The sequence below is a fragment of the Camelus ferus genome, chromosome 1 (assembly GCF_009834535.1).
Source record: "Camelus ferus isolate YT-003-E chromosome 1, BCGSAC_Cfer_1.0, whole genome shotgun sequence".
Taxonomy (NCBI): Eukaryota; Metazoa; Chordata; class Mammalia; order Artiodactyla; family Camelidae; genus Camelus; species Camelus ferus.
This window is the reverse complement of record NC_045696.1, coordinates 55792729-55811667: the sequence shown is the minus strand read 5'-3', so window position 1 is coordinate 55811667 and position 18939 is coordinate 55792729. Positions and strand designations below refer to the sequence as shown.

General features: G+C 35.9%; 1 protein-coding gene across 2 annotated transcripts in view; it reads left to right on the top strand.

The window, feature by feature from the left end:
• Positions 1–18939, top strand: part of TMEM39A (transmembrane protein 39A) — a 30327-nt gene that overhangs the window by 1163 nt on the left and 10225 nt on the right. For both annotated transcript variants that reach the window (XR_001366811.2, XM_006190470.2), the window contains exons 2-5: positions 335–521; positions 6429–6651; positions 10880–10963; positions 15128–15282. Coding sequence is in view for 1 of the 2 variants with exons in the window: in XM_006190470.2 (XP_006190532.1) it covers positions 409–521; positions 6429–6651; positions 10880–10963; positions 15128–15282 (575 nt within the window). In the remaining variant the exon portion in view is untranslated. The remainder of the gene's footprint in view (positions 1–334; positions 522–6428; positions 6652–10879; positions 10964–15127; positions 15283–18939) is intronic.

Sequence of the window (18939 nt, the reverse complement as noted above, 5' to 3'; positions counted from 1 at the left end):
TGAAGTATTAAATTTGAATTGGAAGTGTATATATTAGGTGTTTCTTGTAAATTTTACCTGATCGTAATATCTTTCATATACTACAAGTCAACTGACAAAGGACACAAATTGTGACTTCCCTAATGCTGAACAGAGCTTAGATTAGAACTTAGGCTTCTGACCCATTAGAGCCTGAGTAGTCCTTTCATTAGAATAAAATAGGCAATAGACATTGGGAGCATTTGTTTGAAAATCTGGTTTTACAAGGTCTGCTCACTCAGTTTTTCTGGTTGTTTTGTTACATTGCTTACTTTAAAAATAGTAGACTGATATTTAAATGTCTCTTTTTGTTCAGCTTTGAAACGGGCTGACAGCCATTAACCTGGATTGCAACTACAGGTGGCATTGGAAGCAGACTGGTTCCCGGACATGCCCGGTGGAAGGAGGGGCCCTAGTCGGCAGCAACTAAGCCGTTCAGCCTTACCTTCTTTACAGACTTTGGTTGGTGGGGGCTGTGGCAATGGAACAGGCTTGAGAAACAGGTAAAGAAGAAATAAGACTATGCATAATTTGTAATATCCTATGATCAGTAAAACTACCATAGAAGTTGTCATGCTTTTCAGATATTTGCTTACAAAATTGTTTTTCTGACACTGAAGTAAAAATCTTGACCTGAAGACTAAAAGCTGAGTATTTCAGAATACTTTGGAGGTAGAAAGTTGTGATATGGGGCCCACAAAGTGAAAACAGGCGGATTCTTCCTTAAGGCTGATAATCCAAATTCTAGTCATCAGCTTTTTTTAGCTCTTAAATGAAGGGAAAAGTCAATTAAAGTAAAAGATAAATATGGTGGTTTAACTATATTACCATTCTTTTAGGGGGAGAACAAATTGAAACTGGCAGTTAACATGAGATTCTAAAATTATGTCATATTCTATCAAGGTTTCAAAAATTATTTTGTTTAAAAAATTGAAATGAATGAACTATATCAGTTTTAGCCCAACCATCTTAAGATTTGTGTCACGTTTTATGAGAATAAAGAATTTGATCTTCATAATGGAAATTTATCTCTGTTCTTAATTTTCAAAAGTTAGAATTATTTCTTATCTGGGATAACTCACTTCATCAGAAGGTTTGATCATGTGGCAGTGGAAAGAGATGGCTTTTACCAGATTGTTTGGTCAAGATAATTTTTTTTTTCCCTGCTTCCTCCCTGAATAGAGTTTTCTTTGGCCTGGATTCTAATTTTCAAAGCTAGCAGTCAGTACTGCTCCTGTCTTTTCAGGCCTTCCTGATGTTTGTATACTTTTCTCTTCCTGGCCTGCCCTCCTTTCTTTCTGACCTTCCACCCCCAAGCTCTACTCAATCTTCAAAATCAGTTCTGATCTTGTCATTTCAGTGGGTTTCTCCCTGAAATTCCAGTTTGAAGGGATTTTTTTTTTCCAGTCTCTGATTCCCATTATACTGATTTTCAATCCAAATTTTATATTCACATATGTATAAGAGTATTTGTATTTTATTCTAGAGTAATATTTTTACTCTCCTGTTCTTTGGATATCCTCAGTTTAAAGATGGTGATACTTTCCGCTTCATAGCAGAATGTTGTAAATGAATGAAGGAATAAATTGCTTTAAACTTTACTCTGAATTTTCCAAATATTCTACAAGTAACACATATTTATTTTTCTTTTAATAAAAAATAAAAAGAATGAGAATATGTGAAAATGCTTTTGAAGAAGGGTACTATCTAACATAGATACTGAGGTGAAGGATGTTTCCTATTTGAAGTATGTGCCTTAATTTTAGTAGTATATACTATCAGTTTAGTGTCTTAGTCCTTTCAGATTGCAACAGAAGATTGTAGCTATTCTTAGCTAGGATTCTAGCTAGCTAAAGCATTCTAACTCTGCCTCTGTATTAACTCCAGCAGTTCATTGTTTATTTTCTTTTACTTTGACTTTGAAGGTTTCTCTGGATAATTAGGTTCTTACGCTGTCCCATGGAATCCCTCTTCAGTATCTTGGGTTGCTGTAGAGCACATCGAAGGGAGAAAAAGTCATTCAGGCCAGTAGTCTAGGCTTCAGGTTTCCCAGTCCTTTCTTAATCAGAATTTCTCTCTTGTGTGTTTTAAATATTGGGATGCCATGTATAATGTCTTTTGGGGGAGGGAAAATGAAATGTTCTGCTATTTTAAAAGATCTGAAAACCACATTCTCAGATGGTTCTGCATGCACTTGAAGTCTGCAAATAGAATACTGGGAAGAACTAGGAACATTTGGAAAATTCCTCTGCTCTTAAGTGGGCTTAGCTATGATCATGTGATCTGCCTTCCTTGTAGCTCTTCTATCCTGGCTGTCAAGGTTGCAGTCATGGTTACCTTGGTCTACCATTCTACCAACTTTCCTCCTTTAACATATTTCTTTAGCAGTTAATTGGGGTGATAGGGAGAAGAACTTATTCTTCAACAGATTAGAATAAAGTGAAAGAGCATAATTGTTCATGGTTTGAAAAGTCACTAAAACTATTATTGAGAAATTGTCTTGTGACATTTTTATCTAGAGGGGTTATTTTGGAAGAAGATAGTTCTGTATTTGTTGATGGGGAAGAAGCATCCTAGAATAGGTTGTTTTATAAGACTTGGGGAAAGGATATTAAAAAATGTGGATAAAACCAGTGGTAGGTAGCCTAGAATATAGTTTTAGGAAGGATGTGTACAAAGAAAGACAGTGTTAAGACGAAGAGAACTCATTTCTGAAGTGTCTGTAGAGAGAAGTAGGTAATTGTTCAAGTGTGGTATAATTTGGGGTGATATCCTTGATGCTGCAAGACATAGATCGGCTGAAGAAGAGAGGATTTGCCCCCGTTTGTTAGGTTTTTGTGGCCTGATTGGTAAAGCTAAACTTGAGAATGTCAAAGAGCAAGTTTGGTGACATAGTCAAGATTGAAATCCATAGTTCCCTGTCCTGCTTCCCACCTGTGGGGAGCAGGAATTTGTTCTTGGGATGTGATATGCTTAGATGATTGCCTTCTAAAGAAAAAGGATATACTGTGAATTTCTGAGTTGAGGAACAGTCTTAATTGAAAAAGACTAAGTGATTTTTTCTTTGCTTTGTTCTTGCATGTACTTAGTTAACATCACTTGATCATGTCCAAATGATCATTGCTTTCTCTGTCCCTTTTAGTTCCTTTTTATTCCTTTAAATTTTTCTTGCTTCATCCATTTGCTTAGCTAAAATTTGCTCCTTGCTGGCTCTATGAAGGCCATTCTCAAGCCTGCTATGTTAACTCTTTCTTGCACACAAACTTTATATACAAGGATAAAGCAGATGTTTGGCATAATCCATATTGTTTGCACAGTGAGCCACTCTTATTATTTAGGGAAACTTTTGTATCAGAAGGAACTGTTTACCAGTCAAGTTCCCAGATGCCAGCCTTGCACTCAGGCCTTTCTAAGGATACTTATACTGAACACCTGCTTTCTTTTTGGGAGCCTGGAATTTTGGTAGTGCTAGGTAGAGTTGCCAGCCTCCAGTAAAAACTTTGTTTGCTCAGCCTCTAATGAACCTATGTGGTAGATAGCACTTCACACGTGTTGTCATAACTAGTTGCTGAAGAAGTTAACTGCATCCTATATGACTCCATCTAGAAAGGACTCTTGGAAGTTTGCACCTGGTTTCCTCTGGACTTTGCCCGGTACCTTTTCCATCTGCTGATTTTGATTTGTATCCTTTTGCTGTAAAAAATTATAGTTTTGAACATGACTGTATGCCGAGTCCTGAGTCCTCCTAGTGAATCATCAAGCCTAGCCTTGGTCTTGGAGACCTGCAGTCCAATTTGAAAGAGTATTCAATGTTAGCACTGGAAAGAGTTCTTTAAAGAGAATCTTTTCCAACTCATATATGATAGATGAAGAAACTGTGGCTCAGGAATATAAAGTTATTTTCTCAAAGACCACAGCTGGTTGGTGGAAAATCTGGGACTAGAACCATCCCACATTGTATCTGAAACATTTGTGTCACTGCTTTTTTTGAATCTGTTTTACATTCTTTCAGAAGGGCGGTACTTTTTTTTCTTAAAATCTGTAGCTGATTTTCAAAGACGTATTGACCAAGTCATTTTATTTTAGCTTTTTTTTTTTTTTTTTTTTTTTTTTTTGGTTTTAAGAACTTTGATAATATCTCCCCTCAAGCTTTCAACTCATAGGAATACTTTTCTCTTTCCCACTGATGCTCTGGATCACTTTACTTGACCTTTGTCTCTTTGTCTTCTAACTTGAAGTATACTAACCAAGGCTGTGTGGAATAGCACTAATTTAGATCTTTCATACTTCGTTTTGTGTGTCTTTATTGAAGCCCAGCATACTATTGACTCTGTTAATGGCAGAAGCACATTAGTCTGCTTTACTTGGGAAAATTCTGTAAAAACCTTTCTAACCTTTAAATCATAACAAGTAATTTAGCATGCTTTCTCCCTTCATGTACTTTTAACTGAAGAGGAATAAGAATTTTTATTTGTTCTGGAATATGTTTAGTTTGTTTTAGAGTAAAGGCTCCTCACCAGAATTTTTTATTTTCATACCTTATGATTAAATGAAGTACAGGAATAGATTAGCTGCTGGCATTAATTCCTTCCATTCAAGTCCACCAACTCGAACAATTCCAGAGAGCACCTTTCATGTTGTATTCCTTGTGAATTCCTGGGAGTTGTGCTATGCTGTGGCCCATCTTCCAGAACATATCAGAGAGCTGTGGTGTGTTAATGATTGGTTTACGATTGAGCAGATAAGGTTTTGAGACCTACTGGTGGATCACAACCTACTCCTTGGTAAGCTTGTTCTATTGGAGTGTATTCTGAGAATGAGGAGGGGGAAAGTTTTATAATTTTTTATGACTTTCCTCCGTCCCTGTTCTTCCCTTCTAGCTCTTCTGAGTTTTTGCCATGATATTCTTAAATGTTCAGAATGAGCAGGGTTCATATTCCCATGAGTCAGTTAAAGTACTGTAAATGTCTCATACTGATGCTAGAATTCTATATTTGGAAATTTTAGGGGAGAATGGTAACACTAATATTGTTCCTTCTCTAGAATCTTCTTTAGAAATAGCCAAGTCAGGCGTCTTTTCTTTGTTCTGTAAATAATGGTAGACCCTTAGATCTCTAACTATTCCTGGCATATAAACAATAGGAAATTTTATTCCCTACCCCCATCTTACCATTTTAGATAGCCCAGCTATCTACCTATAAAAGAGCTTGGAAGAAAGAACAAGAAGATAGGGATTAAAATCTATATTTTAATTTGTGTTTTAAGCGCTCTCTTTTTCATGACTATATTGGTCTGTCTTTTCGACTTAAAGGTATATACATGCAGTGAACTAGAAAAAGTACAGTGTCTGTCCCTAAGATTATGGTCTGATAGACAAGATAGATGTATACAAAAAGTTATATAAAAATAACTGAATAATCAAATGAAGAGTGTAATAATAAAGGCATAATTTAGGTATAATGGTGGCACAGATGAAAGATGAGTCAATGTTGATTGAGTGAGTCTGAGTAAGCTTTTAGAGGATAAAGTCTTGACAGAGTCTGTAAATGTGTATGTGAAGGGTTAAGGAAGGTGATTTTGGAGGATATTGCTGGTAAAGGAATAATGTGTACAAAGGAATAGCATGTATGTATATTCACAGATAGCAGATAGCATAGGTATTGTATAGGGTGCGTGTGGAGGAGTGATAAGAGATGAGGCTAGTCTGTTAAGCAGAGGGTCTCATAGGACAGACTAAACGTTTTTGGATGTTATCCTATTGGCAGTGGAGAGTCATGAAAGGGTTTTAGGCAGGAAAATAATACATCAGAGGTTTACTTTAGAAAGATCTTTGAAGGCAGGTTGGAGGATTTAGTGAAAGTAGAATTGAATTTAGAGGAATTACTTCAATAGTTCAGGTGAAAAATGGTAATTCTTGAACTAAGGCAGTGGGTTTAGAGAGGAGGGTTCAGTTTGGAAAAAGATTTATGAAGTGGAGTATATATGATTTAGAGAGTGATTTAGAGAAGGAAATTTCTACTATGACTTCCAGTTTTCTGATTTGGGCAGCTAACTGGGCCACGAACTAGGGTCAGTACTATTAAGAGGAGAAACATAGAAATGCTCAGTAGACTGCTTGATAACATGGGTCTAAAACTCAACAGTGAGCTTTATGGAGAGAAATTTTAGTTTTCAACGTGGATGATGACTTCATTATCCATTATCATGGCTTCAGATAATGGAAGCTGTGACCACATATTAGATTACTGAGAGTGTGTGGAGGGAGAAGACAAGAGCAGGTGGTCCTAGAATGGAGTCTTGGGGAAAGCCATCAGCTAAAGTGTAGGTGAAGAAGAGGGCAGGACCCCTTTCATGCTCTTTGACTCTGAGAGGTATTGCCTTTTCAGTTAACCATAGTTTTCTCTTTTCAGGAATGGTAGTGCTATTGGCCTTCCGGTCCCACCTATCACAGCCTTAATCACCCCAGGCCCTGTTCGTCATTGCCAAATTCCTGACTTGCCTGTGGATGGGAACCTGCTCTTTGAGTTTCTCTTTTTCATCTACTTGCTGGTTGCTTTGTTCATCCAGTACATCAACATCTATAAAACAGTGTGGTGGTATCCTTATAATCATCCGGCCTCTTGTACTTCTTTGGTAAGTCTTAATAGGCCTTTTAAGTTCTTCATGTTACTTAGTCAAGAAACTAGTTGGAGATCTTAGGTGTAGAAATTATTTTTCTTCAAATGAATTGTTTTTCTATTAAACCGCAGATTACTTTCAGAATGTAATATTATAAGATTGTTAAATATCTGACTTTAGTCTGTGACCAGAGGAAGTAAAAACATAAATGAAAATGCAGAAAACATTTACATGTTATTATAACAATATCCCAGAAGGGTTTTGGTATTTAGCTTTCCCTACACCATGTTAAATTTGTTGGAAGTTTAAGATGCAAATATGATTGTATTCCAGAACTTTACCCTTTCAATGGCTGTATTAGGATAATGATAGCTTCTATAACAAATAAACCCCAAATTGTATACTGCTTCAAACATGTAGCAGTCTGAGGCAGTTGTCCTGGTTGGCAAGTGTAGCATACTTCCATTGGCAGGGGACCCAGGCTGATGGAGACTCTGCCATCTTCCAGCATGTGACTTCCAAGGTGGCTGTGGTCCATCGCTGTTTGCCAGAAAGGGGAAGGAACATAGGGAAGTATAAAGGAGAATTTCTTATGGGTCAGGCTTACATCATTTTCATGTGTGTCCACTCCTAACTGTACGGGAGGCTGGACAATATAGTCCCTTGGCTGGATTCATTGTTATTCTGAATAAAATTGGTTCTGTTACAAAAATACAGTGGAGACAAGAACTAGCTATCTCTGCTGAAGTACATCAAAATATACTGTAGGTTTTTGTGCCCTCTTTCTGGTTACTTAGTAGTGCTGTGGTAATCTTGTTGCAAAAAGTGTTCTCCATCGTTGGGTATATAAAATAACAGTTCAGGATAGTCAAATGACCTGGTAGGTAAGTGGCTGGCAGTGGCAGATTTGGATGGGTGATGGAGATAAGCTCTAGAAGAAAGAAGACTATTGTCCTGGGTAGATTATATATGTGGCTGGGACTTAAGTGGTTAAAAAAAACCTCCCTGGCCTGTTAAACATAGACTGGAAATGTGTACAAAATCTTCAACATAGTATGAGAAGGGAGTAAACATTTTTATTTTAAATATTTGTGTTAACTATTAAGAATTTTTTTTCCATGTTGACCACCTATTTGCCTAAAATCAGGTGAAGAGAAATTTTGTTTCTTTATTTAAGAATTATAATGATTTAGTGTCAAGCTATATGCTTTTTCTTTTTTTTTTTTTAATAGTCTTTTTTCCTACTTGGATTATGGGTTTATTGAGCATAGGAACTCAACTTCATCCATCCTTCTTTGGCCATGCATGGTGTTATAAAATGAGAAGGCTCAAATAGATGATTTTTAAGGCTTTTTCCAGCTATGTATTTCTATAAGTAAATAACTCATTATTCTAACAGTGACACTGGCAAATACTTTTTAAAATATTTACCATATTCTTTGTAAGTGTTGATGTATTTACTCTTCCTAAAAGAAGGTAGGTACTACTGTATGACTCCCATTTTATAAGTTAGAAATAGGAGACCTAGAAATTATGAAAATGGCTTAAAACCGCATGTGACAGAGTGAACACTCAAATCCAGCCATATCTGTTATGGTTTATATCCTGTATTTATTACATATTTACTCCATAAATACTTGTTGGGTTTCCACTTTGGTATCCCATGAAAACTTCTCATTTGTTGAATTTTCAGATTAATCAAAGAGTTATGCTCACAGTCAACCATTTCTGATGAGAATTCTTATAAAAATCCCTTACTAATATTGCCTGAAACGAAGCGAACCAGTGCTCCTCTCAGAATCAGAAAGCTGTTGCTATGGCTGCTGACTCCAGAATTATGCTTCCTTTGCTCTGACTTATACCACCCAAAATGGGTGCCTTTTACCCTGCCCCTCTCCCCACTTCACTCAGCTTATGTGATGCCTGTGGTTGGCAGAAATTAAATCTAATCTATCAACTTTAGTTACAAGAAAGTTTGGAAATGTAGTTTTGAGCTTTCCAGTCACTACAGTAGAGGAAAGTGCACTTAAAGAAGGTTGTCATGCGGACCGGCTCACTTATTTGCCACATATGATCCTTGCTCACACAGAGCTTAAAATTTAATTGTGGAGCTAAGAGTTACATATGTGAAATAGCAAATAAGATTTTAGCCCATGAATCTGAAAAGGGCTTCTCACATCAGTGAGCTGTTAAAGGTGAATGGCCTGCCAAAGACCCAGTTACTTCCCACCACTGAAGTTATTCAAGCACAGCAGGCGGCAGCTTGACTGGGGTGTTTTAGAAGGGACTTCTATCTCAACTAGTGGTTTGTCTCTTACAAGTTTTCTTCTGTTATGCGTTGCCTGACTCAGAAATTCGTCAGATTTATATATTAGGTTTGAATTAATAGACCCCCAGACATTAGCCATAGAATCCCGTGAATTTGCTTATATTATTTTGGAGGAGTAGGGTGAGCAAGGAAGAGTCTATCAACTAAGAGGGGATAAATAATTTTTAGAATTATTTAAGAAAACTTAGCGGGAAAAGGAAATGGTCTGAGGAGTGGTAGCCCAGCCTCTTGACATTCTGACTGCTCTACCTTTGAAATGTATCCCAAATCTGGCCACTCCATCTCCATTGCTACTGACCCTGTTCAATTCATCATCTTTTCTCACTTGAATTAAAAGAAATAGCTTTGTAACTGATCTTGCCCCAATACAGTATAGTCTGCACATAGCAATGAGTGTGACCATGTAAATATACAAATACAATCATGGCACCCTTTGCCTAAAACACTCCTATGACTTCCCCTTAGCCAAAAGATACATAAACTCGATCTCTTATTGCTTATTATCTCTCTCCAGCCTTCTTGCTGATTTTCAGACATACCAGGCAAGTATTTTCTTGCCTTAGAGCCTATGTGATTACTTTTTCCTCTGCCTAGAACTCTCTGCTCCCGTATCTTGTCACGGCTGGTACTTTTTTGTCATTCAGCTGTCAGCTGAAATACCACCTTCTCAGAGATATCCTCCCTAACCACCAATTTAAATTGGCTCTGCACCTCCCTTCCCAGTTGTTATTTATCACTCTTTTATTTCTTACCCGCAGCATAACTGTTTGGACTGCTTTTGCTTGTTAGCCCTTTTATTATCATTGCCCTTCCCCCTTAAGCAAATTCATTAAAGATGTGAGTTTAGCTGCTATAATGGTATCTAAAACAGAATAGAAGCTTATTTCTCTATTTAATAAAAATCAGGCAAGTGATATAGGGCCACAGTGGCATCTCTTTGTATCTGTTGCTCTGCCACCTTCAACATGCTTTTTCCAAACACCATGGTCCAAAGTAGCCGCTCCAACTCCTGTCATCGCATCTGGCTGGCAGGAAGGAAGAAAGGAGAAAGAAACAGCTCTTTGCTTTGAGGGCATGCCTGGGAAGTTGTACTCATCACTTCCCCTCATGTCCGTTAGCTACAAGTAGTTTTTGCAAGGGAGGCTGGGGAATGAACCTTCAGTCAGCTAGGAATCAGTGCCCACTTAAATTTTGTGATCACAGAGGAGACAACTAGTTATCTCTGCCACTGCCTATCCCTCTCATACTGCAGCAAATAGTAAGATCCAGGAGAGCAGGAACCTTGTCTTTCTTCAGCATTGTTTCTACAGTATCAAGAAGACTACTTGGCACATCGTGGGTGCCAGTACGTATTTATTGAAAGAGTTAATTGAGGAATTCTGGAAGAAGGACTGTGGAAACTTATAGACCTTTTGACCATCAAAATGAAAATGTATCCCAATTTTGTTTGTTGCTAATGACTTTTCATTTTGTTTATTATCATAGTATACAGACTTAGAACTAGAAGGAACCATACATAGCATCTAGGTAATGCTGTCATTTCATAGGAAGAAGAGAGCAAACATGACATGTTTCTAAAGTTAAGGAGAAAGACTGAATGTAATTGATGTATCAGTGAGTAGAGAGTTCAGGTTAGCAGATGCTCAATTAGATTAACATAAGCTTTCATAAAGAGAGACCAACAACAGTAACTCTTGAAGACTGGGAATTTAAATTTGACACTCTTTATAAATACAGCATTTTAAATAAATTATTCTTACCATAATTCTGCAGGTTATCACTTGTTAACCCAAAGCTGTAATCTTTTCATTTAAGGTGATAAGAAGATCTTTTGAGGGGGCAGACCCTTTCATGTAGTAGTTCCAACTGGGTACACACATTTCTTCCTGATACAGTTGTTTGTTTCTCTTATAGAATTTTCATCTCATTGATTACCACCTAGCAGCATTCATTACCGTCATGCTTGCGCGGAGGCTTGTATGGGCCCTCATCTCAGAGGTAACAGCTCGTTCATATTCTTTTTTTTTTTTTTTTTTTGAGCGAAGGTAGATTTATTTAGAGAGATACATACTGCATAGAGTGTAAGGCAAGAGAAAGGCCACAAGGTGTGGGGGTTGGGTGCTCAGGTTAAAGTAAAAGTACATATACACTCCATAGACAGAGTGTGGGCCATCTCTGAAGAAGAGGGAGCGAGAGAGGCCCAGCTCATTCATATTTTATCACTGGTAGCTAGAGTTAGTTAGTAGAAGGGGTTCTGAAAATGTGAAATGTCCAAGTATAATTTGAATGCAATTATAAATTAATTTCTTTACTGTCACATGAATTGTGCTGGTTCTTTTTAAAAGATTTTCTTAAAATGTATTTAAAATTCAAGTGTGATATAACTCAAGAGAACTGTTAGAAATCTCATTTGTTTGGTAGGAGCTTATTTCTAGCTTCCAAGTTCTTCAGTGCAGTCTTTCTCATTTTGATAGTTACAGTAAAAATAAGATGGATTTTAAGTAACTATTGATATGAAGAGTTACATGTAAATGAACAGTTGCATATAAAACATTGTTTCAAGTAACATTCACTTGAAATTATTTATATACTATTTGTGGAGTTGCCAGCAGAGACATTGGTTTGAGTTCACTAAAATGTGGAATTTAAAAATGACAGCATCCAGATTTGCATAGGACTAATCTGGAAGGTTAGTACCTTCAAATTTAGTGGGCAGTGGAGAAAAGAATTGGGACATTAATATGATCTTTTTATGAAATGACCATTGGTATCTTTTTTTATATATATTTGTAAACCCAGTGAGGGAGGTAAATGTGTTTTCTTTAAGATTTTATCTTGTGTCCTGTAAATGATTACAAAAACAAAAAATGTTCACTTAGCTATAGTGGCTAATAATTTTAATCTTGAAGTTTATAATTCATTGTTAAATTTTGAATGAATAATTGCTATAATCACAGAGTCAACTTTTTTTCCCAAAACATACAGTAAAGTCTGTGTATGTAAGATCTTTCAGGAACCTTATTTATGTGAGCACAGAATAATTGCAGATATTAAGTCATAATCTGAGATCTGTTTAATGTTAGCTTAAAAACATTAGTAGTAGGATCGTCTGTTTTTCATGGTGGCAAAGGCTGTCAATAACCTTTTCTCCTAGGTCCCTTATTTAGGTCATGAAAATAGATGCTTATTTTTGGACATATTGAGAAACTGTTCTTTCTTTAGAGGAAGTTTTATGTTTACATCTGTTAAAACGGGCAGAGAATGATGTTGTTTCGTATCTTCAGTTACTTAGAAACAGTACTTACATATGTCAAATTAGTATGTCTAATTAGTGTGTAAACCCTTTATAATTGGAGTTTCTACTTTGGAGCTACAAGGGCTATAACTTGAAGGACTCTATTGTTTCTTTTATTAATGGCTTAAGAATAGTTTAACAGCTTTTGCATGACCTTAGTTGGAAAATAAACTAGTTGTTTTCTAAGGAAACCTGTCATTCTTACTGAGAGCAAAATTCTTAAGCTAAATTTAAATAAATTTCTAGTCAGAGACTTAATTTATACCTTAATCTATCAGAAAGGGAATGTTTAAATAAAGTATGGCATATCTACATAATGGAATAGCATGCAGCCATTAAAAGTAAAAGTGCCTTTGTGTACTAACTTTTAAGATATTAAGTGAAAAAAAGTAAATTGCAGAACTGTGTTTAAAATAAGACAGGTGGAAGGAACAAAATATATTTGCTTATATATGAATAAATTATCTCCATAATGACACACAAACTAGTAATTGGCTATTTAGTTAATGACTGGGAGAGAGGACCGGTAGGAGGGACACTTCATTACAAACACTGTATATGTTTTGTATTTGAGCAATGTCAATATATTACTATTCAGAAGTCAAAAATATGAGCTGTATAGTGATTCTCTTCCTAAAATGTCTAAATTAGATGAGTAAGACCCATCATAAATCATCTTTCCTTCCTTTCGTCAAAAAATGTTTGCCTTTTTTTGGCTTATACCACAGAAAGGCTCTCTACCCTGAGAAAGACCAATCATTTTTAAGGAGAGGCTGGGCTGGAAATAATTAATTTAGAAAAGTAAATACTACCCCAGGAAGAATACCTGTCTAACTAGATAGACTGTTTATTCACCTCCAGGCCAATTCTACTTCTCTACTCACTCCACAAGACAAAAGTTATTCAGCTATTCTTTCACCAACCATAGGCCACTGTCTTTCTAAAAAAATTGTTTTTCTAAATAGAAAAGTAATACATTTTATTGGAAAAAAAAGAACAGAAAGCACTAAAATATAAAGGAGAGAATTTTTTTAATGGTTTATTTTAAAAATATTTATTTTCTCATTATGAGAGAACCACATTTTGGTATATTTCCTTCTAATTTTTAGATGCACACAGAGAAAAAAATACATGTGTATCTTTAGGACATTATCTGTGTATTGTCTGGTTATATAGGACATTATCTGTACACAATTTTATATCCTGTACTTCTCACTTAACATAGTGTTAGAAATATTTTTCTACTCCTTACCTGGCTAATTCTTGCTTATCTTTTAGATCCCAGCTGAAATAGTGCTTCCTCAGGAAGCCTTTCCTGGATTAGGGTCTCCTGGTATTTAGTCTCAATAGCAGCCTACTCTTTTCCTATAGCACTTACCACAAGTGTAAAAATAATTGTGTAAATTAAGTTTAATATTTGTCTTCCTTGGTTGGGCAGTCTCATAAAGACAGAGGTTTTATTTGTCTTGGTTACCACTGTATCCCCAGGACCTGGTATAGTGTCTTGTCACACATAGATACCACAGTGGTTAAGAGCTTGGGCTCTGGAATAAGGTAAAAATGATGACTACGTCCAACCTCTGCTGCCCTCTGGTGACACTGAGCAGAAGCAGCCTTTTCTATGCCTAACTCCAAACGTTTGCGAATGGAGGCAGTGGAGTATTTTCAGTGGTTTAAATGCCTTCCCTTGGCTTTGACACATGCAGTACATTGGCATGAGGTGTGTATCTGGGGAGTGATGTGCAACTGTTTGTCCTGCTGTGGCTGAGCACAGTTTGATCCTACTCCACAGTTTGAGGCTCAAGCAGTAGTATTAATTCAGCTAATTCTTTGATTTATAGATGACTACATAAATAGCATGTATTTATAAATATTATACATGCTATGTAGTGTTTTGGGTGAACTAAGAAATGGATATATAGGAGGAACCTGAAAAATTACTCATCCCTTACCATGTGCTGTTGACTGTAGAGAATTGTTTTCTGGGTTCTGACACTGCTTGCTGTTTTAGAGGTTATAGGAATCTATCATTTTCCCCTGCATCTCACTCATTCTCTCCTTCTTAGTTCATTTTGAAAGAAAATAACATTGCAGAGCTTCATGTTTAGACAAGTATGTTTTCTTTCTATATTTGATCAGTTTTAAAGATCTGGGATTAAAGAAGAATATTTGAACAGCTTTGACGTAAATAATTGGAAGTGTGATCATACATTATTTTGATGTTTGTGAAAGTCAAAAAAGAAACATTTATTAAGAGATTTGTCAAAGAAGATCTGATTATTTTTTGAAGCCTCAGTAATTTATTAAACATTAATTCAGCAAACAGATTGTGGGGAGGATTCAAAGAAAAGTAGAAACACTGTAGCTTCTGTTGAGGCCATTGCAGCCTAGTCCAGAGTCAGATAAATTAGTGGCTCACTATCTTTATATATATATAAATCACCTGATGGGTTGTAAAACTACAGGCTCCTTGACTTGTGATTTTGTTCCCTATATCTAGTGATGAAGGTCAGTAGGAATTTGCATGCTCAGTAAGTAGCCCCAGGGATTCTGATGAATGTGGTTCATGGAACATACTTTGAGAAGCCCCAATATAAATAAATTAGACAATATCATAAGAACTTAAAGGAGATCTGTGTGAGGCACTATGGGAATACAAGAAGAAAACAACTAACTGGAGAAGTCTGAATCTTCAGGAATGAGGAAGATATGGTGGGATGGGCAGTTTTTCTTCTTTTCTCCCTTCCTTCCATTTTTTTTAATTTCCACAGTTCACCTTCCACTAAATCTACTTAGTCCTTGGTTGAGTCACATAAATGACAAAGGTCATTTATAAACTGTTCTTTTTGGTGCTTCCAAACTTACAGGCCACTAAGGCGGGTGCAGCATCAATGATTCACTACATGGTTCTGATATCAGCTCGCTTGGTGCTACTTACTCTGTGTGGATGGGTACTTTGTTGGACGCTCGTCAATCTCTTCCGAAGCCATTCAGTCCTCAATCTCCTTTTCCTTGGCTACCCGTGAGTACTCCAGTTATTTTATTTTGTTAGTAAGTCTTCTAAGAAATTATTTGGATCATGAAAATGATAGTGTATAAGGGAGGAAAATGAAATTCTTAAATATAAATCAAGAGTATCAAGAGTTCAGAAAATTGGAAAAATCCATGGGTAGAGTGACCATGTAATTTATTTCCTAAACTGGGATACAATTGGGACAGTAGACATAAACCAAGATTATCCCAGGAAACCTGGCAGGTATGGCTCTCTTAGCAATGGAGAATATTTTCATTAGCTCTGGTCACCAAATAAAGCCTCCAGGTAATGCCTATATTGGCTCAAATGGTGGTGAACATTAGTTGAACGAACTGACTTAACCAGTCTTAACCTTTTGGTCAAATTCCTTTAATCTTTGGATTCATGTAATATAAGTATGCCATATTCAAGCCCTATAGATTTTACACTTTTTTGAATATTTTATGAAAACCTTTAAACACAAAATTGAATTTTTCAGCAAACACCTGTGTAACCCCCACTTAGAGTCTACCTATAAATATTTTACTATTATTGCATAACATACATCTGTCCTTCCATTCTTCTGTCCCTCTATCAATCCATCTAACTTTGGTACATTTCAAAGTTAAATTGCAGACCTCAGTTTACTTCTCCCAAAATATATCAGCATATGCCTATCAATAACTAGAGTTGGATATTTGTTTAGTCTTTTCTTTTCCAGTAAAATTCATACACAGTAAAATTCATAGAACTCTTGTGTTCATTTGCTGAGTTTTGATAAATGCATGTATCTGTGTAACTCAAAGCCCCATCCCAGTATAGAACATCACCATTACTGCAGAGGTTCCTTCATACGCTTTTCCAGTCAAACCTTACCCCTGCCTCCCAGAGGCAACCACTGTTTTGATTTTTTTTCTGCCATAGATTTGTTTGCCATTTCTAGAATTTCATGTAAATGGAACCGTACCATATGTTCTTTTGTGTAAGCCTTCTTTGACTCAACATGTTGTTTTTTAGATTTGTCCATGTGGTTGCATGTGTCAGTAATATTTCATTGTATGAATATACTACAGTTTGTTTATTCTCCTATTGTTGGACACCTGGGTTGTTTCCAGTTTTTGACTACTATTAAAAATAAAAACTTACACACATTCTTATGCTAGCATTTTTTGTGAGGATACCTCTTCCTTCTCTTGAGAGAAGTATCTAGGAGTGGCATTGCTAGGCCACAATATAGGAGTATGTTGGAGTATATATAGTTTTATAAAAGTCTACCAGACTTTTTCCCAAAGGAGTGGTGTCACTTTATCCTCCCATCAATTCTGGAAGAGTCTGGTTGCTCCATGTTTTTGCTAGCAGTTTATGTTTTCCATTTTTAAAATTGTAGCCTTCCTGATGGTTGTTTAGTGGTATCTTATGGTACATATTAGCTTATTACACTAACTATTTTGCATATTTTTAGCTTGTATACTTGTATACATTTGGCTAATACTTTCTTCATCAGATATTAATAGATTGCAGTAATTTATTAAGCTATTATGATGTGTTAAGTGTTCGGCTAGGTGGTGTTTATAAACATCACCTCATGAAATCATCACAGTAACCCAGGATGTAGCATATTTAGTCTGCTGTGACAAAGACAAAATACTAGTGGCTTTAAAAAGTTAGAAGTTTGTTCTTCTCTCCTGTACAGTATGTATGAAATGTATCGTGGATAGTGGTGGCAGCTCTTTAGTGTCAAGACCTAGGCTCCTGCTGTCCTTTTGCTCCACCCTCCCTAGCAGCATAGATTGCAAAGGAGGCTGGAAAATAAGTCTTTAGCAGGGCAGCTGTATCTCAACTAAAAATTCTGTTGCTATGGAAGAACGGAACAGTGGCTATTGGCAGAAAATTAGCAGTCTTTGCCATAGGTTAAAATGGATTAAGTGATTAAAAAACTTTCCCGTGGTTAGACAATGAAGAAGGACTCAGGTCTTTTGGATTCCAGGGCCCTTGTCTTAACCATCAGTCTAAATTCAGTGTTTCTCAAAGTGTGGTTTACAGAACAACAGCATCAGCATCACCTCGAAATTTGTTAGAAATAGAAATTCTCAGAATCTACCCCAAACTGAAACTGAAATTCTAGAAAGTAGGGCTCAGCAGTTTGTCTCTTAACAAGCCCTCCAGATGATTCTGATGCTTGCTCAAGTTTGAGAATCATTACTTTATACCATTTATGGTGCTGAAGTGTAAGCATGTATTTATATGGGTAGTCACAGTGTAAAGTAAAGGCATACTCAGAGATTGTGCAGCCAAGTTGGCAGGAATAGTCATTCTAGCGGTTCTTTGTTAAGTCTAATAATATTGCTTAAACAGTTATTTAAGGCACTCATCAACTCAGTTCATAGAGTGAACTTTATATGTTATAAACATCATTTTTCATGATTCGTATTTCTTATAAGGTGTATGCTATATATTTTACATCAGTTTCTGTATTTCTGTATTAATATTTCAGCTGTTTAAGTTGGAAACAAATGGTTTAGTTACTCTGTTTACCAACAATAGCTGGTTGAATCGTTTAGAAGGTTAGCCATATCTAGCTTGGTACGGATATATTAAGGAATATTTTGGCCAGACTGGAGAGGAGTACAATCCCCATCAAAATGGCTAGCAAACTTTTTCATGTCTTTTTAGATATATAAAGAAGCTTACTCATTCTTGGAGGCTCTCCACAGCCTTGTAAAACAATGAAACAAGTATGTAATTGAAACAAATTTTAGGTCTAAATACATTTACCTTCTTTACTTTTTAAAAGATTTATAATCTAACTTTTACCTAATTTCAATTTAAAAACCAACTATCAGAAATAGACACAACGTAAATTGACTGTACTTCAATAAAAAATATACATACCCAAAAACCCAACTATCAGAAATTTAAAATACTAGGTAACTAAGTTAAAATATTAAGGCAATTAGGACTTTCAAGCTAACTTTCATTTTCTTTCACATTTGCTTTAATAAATGCATCATTATTCGTTAAAAATTAAAATGCTAGGCAGTAGCTGTAACTACATCTTTATTTTCTTATCTATTCATTGGTTAACAAAAGGGACTCCGGCCTCTTTTTTGTTTCCTTTTTTTTTTGTTATTATTTTAATTTGATTCTCAAATAGCTTCTCAATTTAGTGTAAATTAGTCAAAAGACTAACAGTTGTAGCTCTTACATATATCTTGAATCTGTCCACTGCTCTTCATAATCTCTGCTATTCTAAATCTCCATCTGGTCTTCTGGTAATCTATTCTTGTCATCTTCCACACTATTTTTCATTGTAGCCAGAATGATTTTCAAAGTGGAAGTTGAATTATGTTACTAACCCTCTAAAATTCTTCGAATGAATCATTTTCTTTACCTTACAAAGCCCTCCATGCTCTAAACCTTTTTTTTAAACATTTTTTATTGAGGTATAGTCATTTTACAATGTTGTGTCAAATTCCAGTGTAGAGCACAATTTTTCACTTATACATGAACGTACATATATTCATTGTCACTTTTTTTTTTTTTTTTGCTGTGAGCTACCAGCAAGATCTTATATATATTTCCCTGTGCTATGCAGTATAATCTTGTTTATCTATTCTACATATGCCTGTCAGTATCTACAAATTTTGTACTCCCAGTCTATCCCTT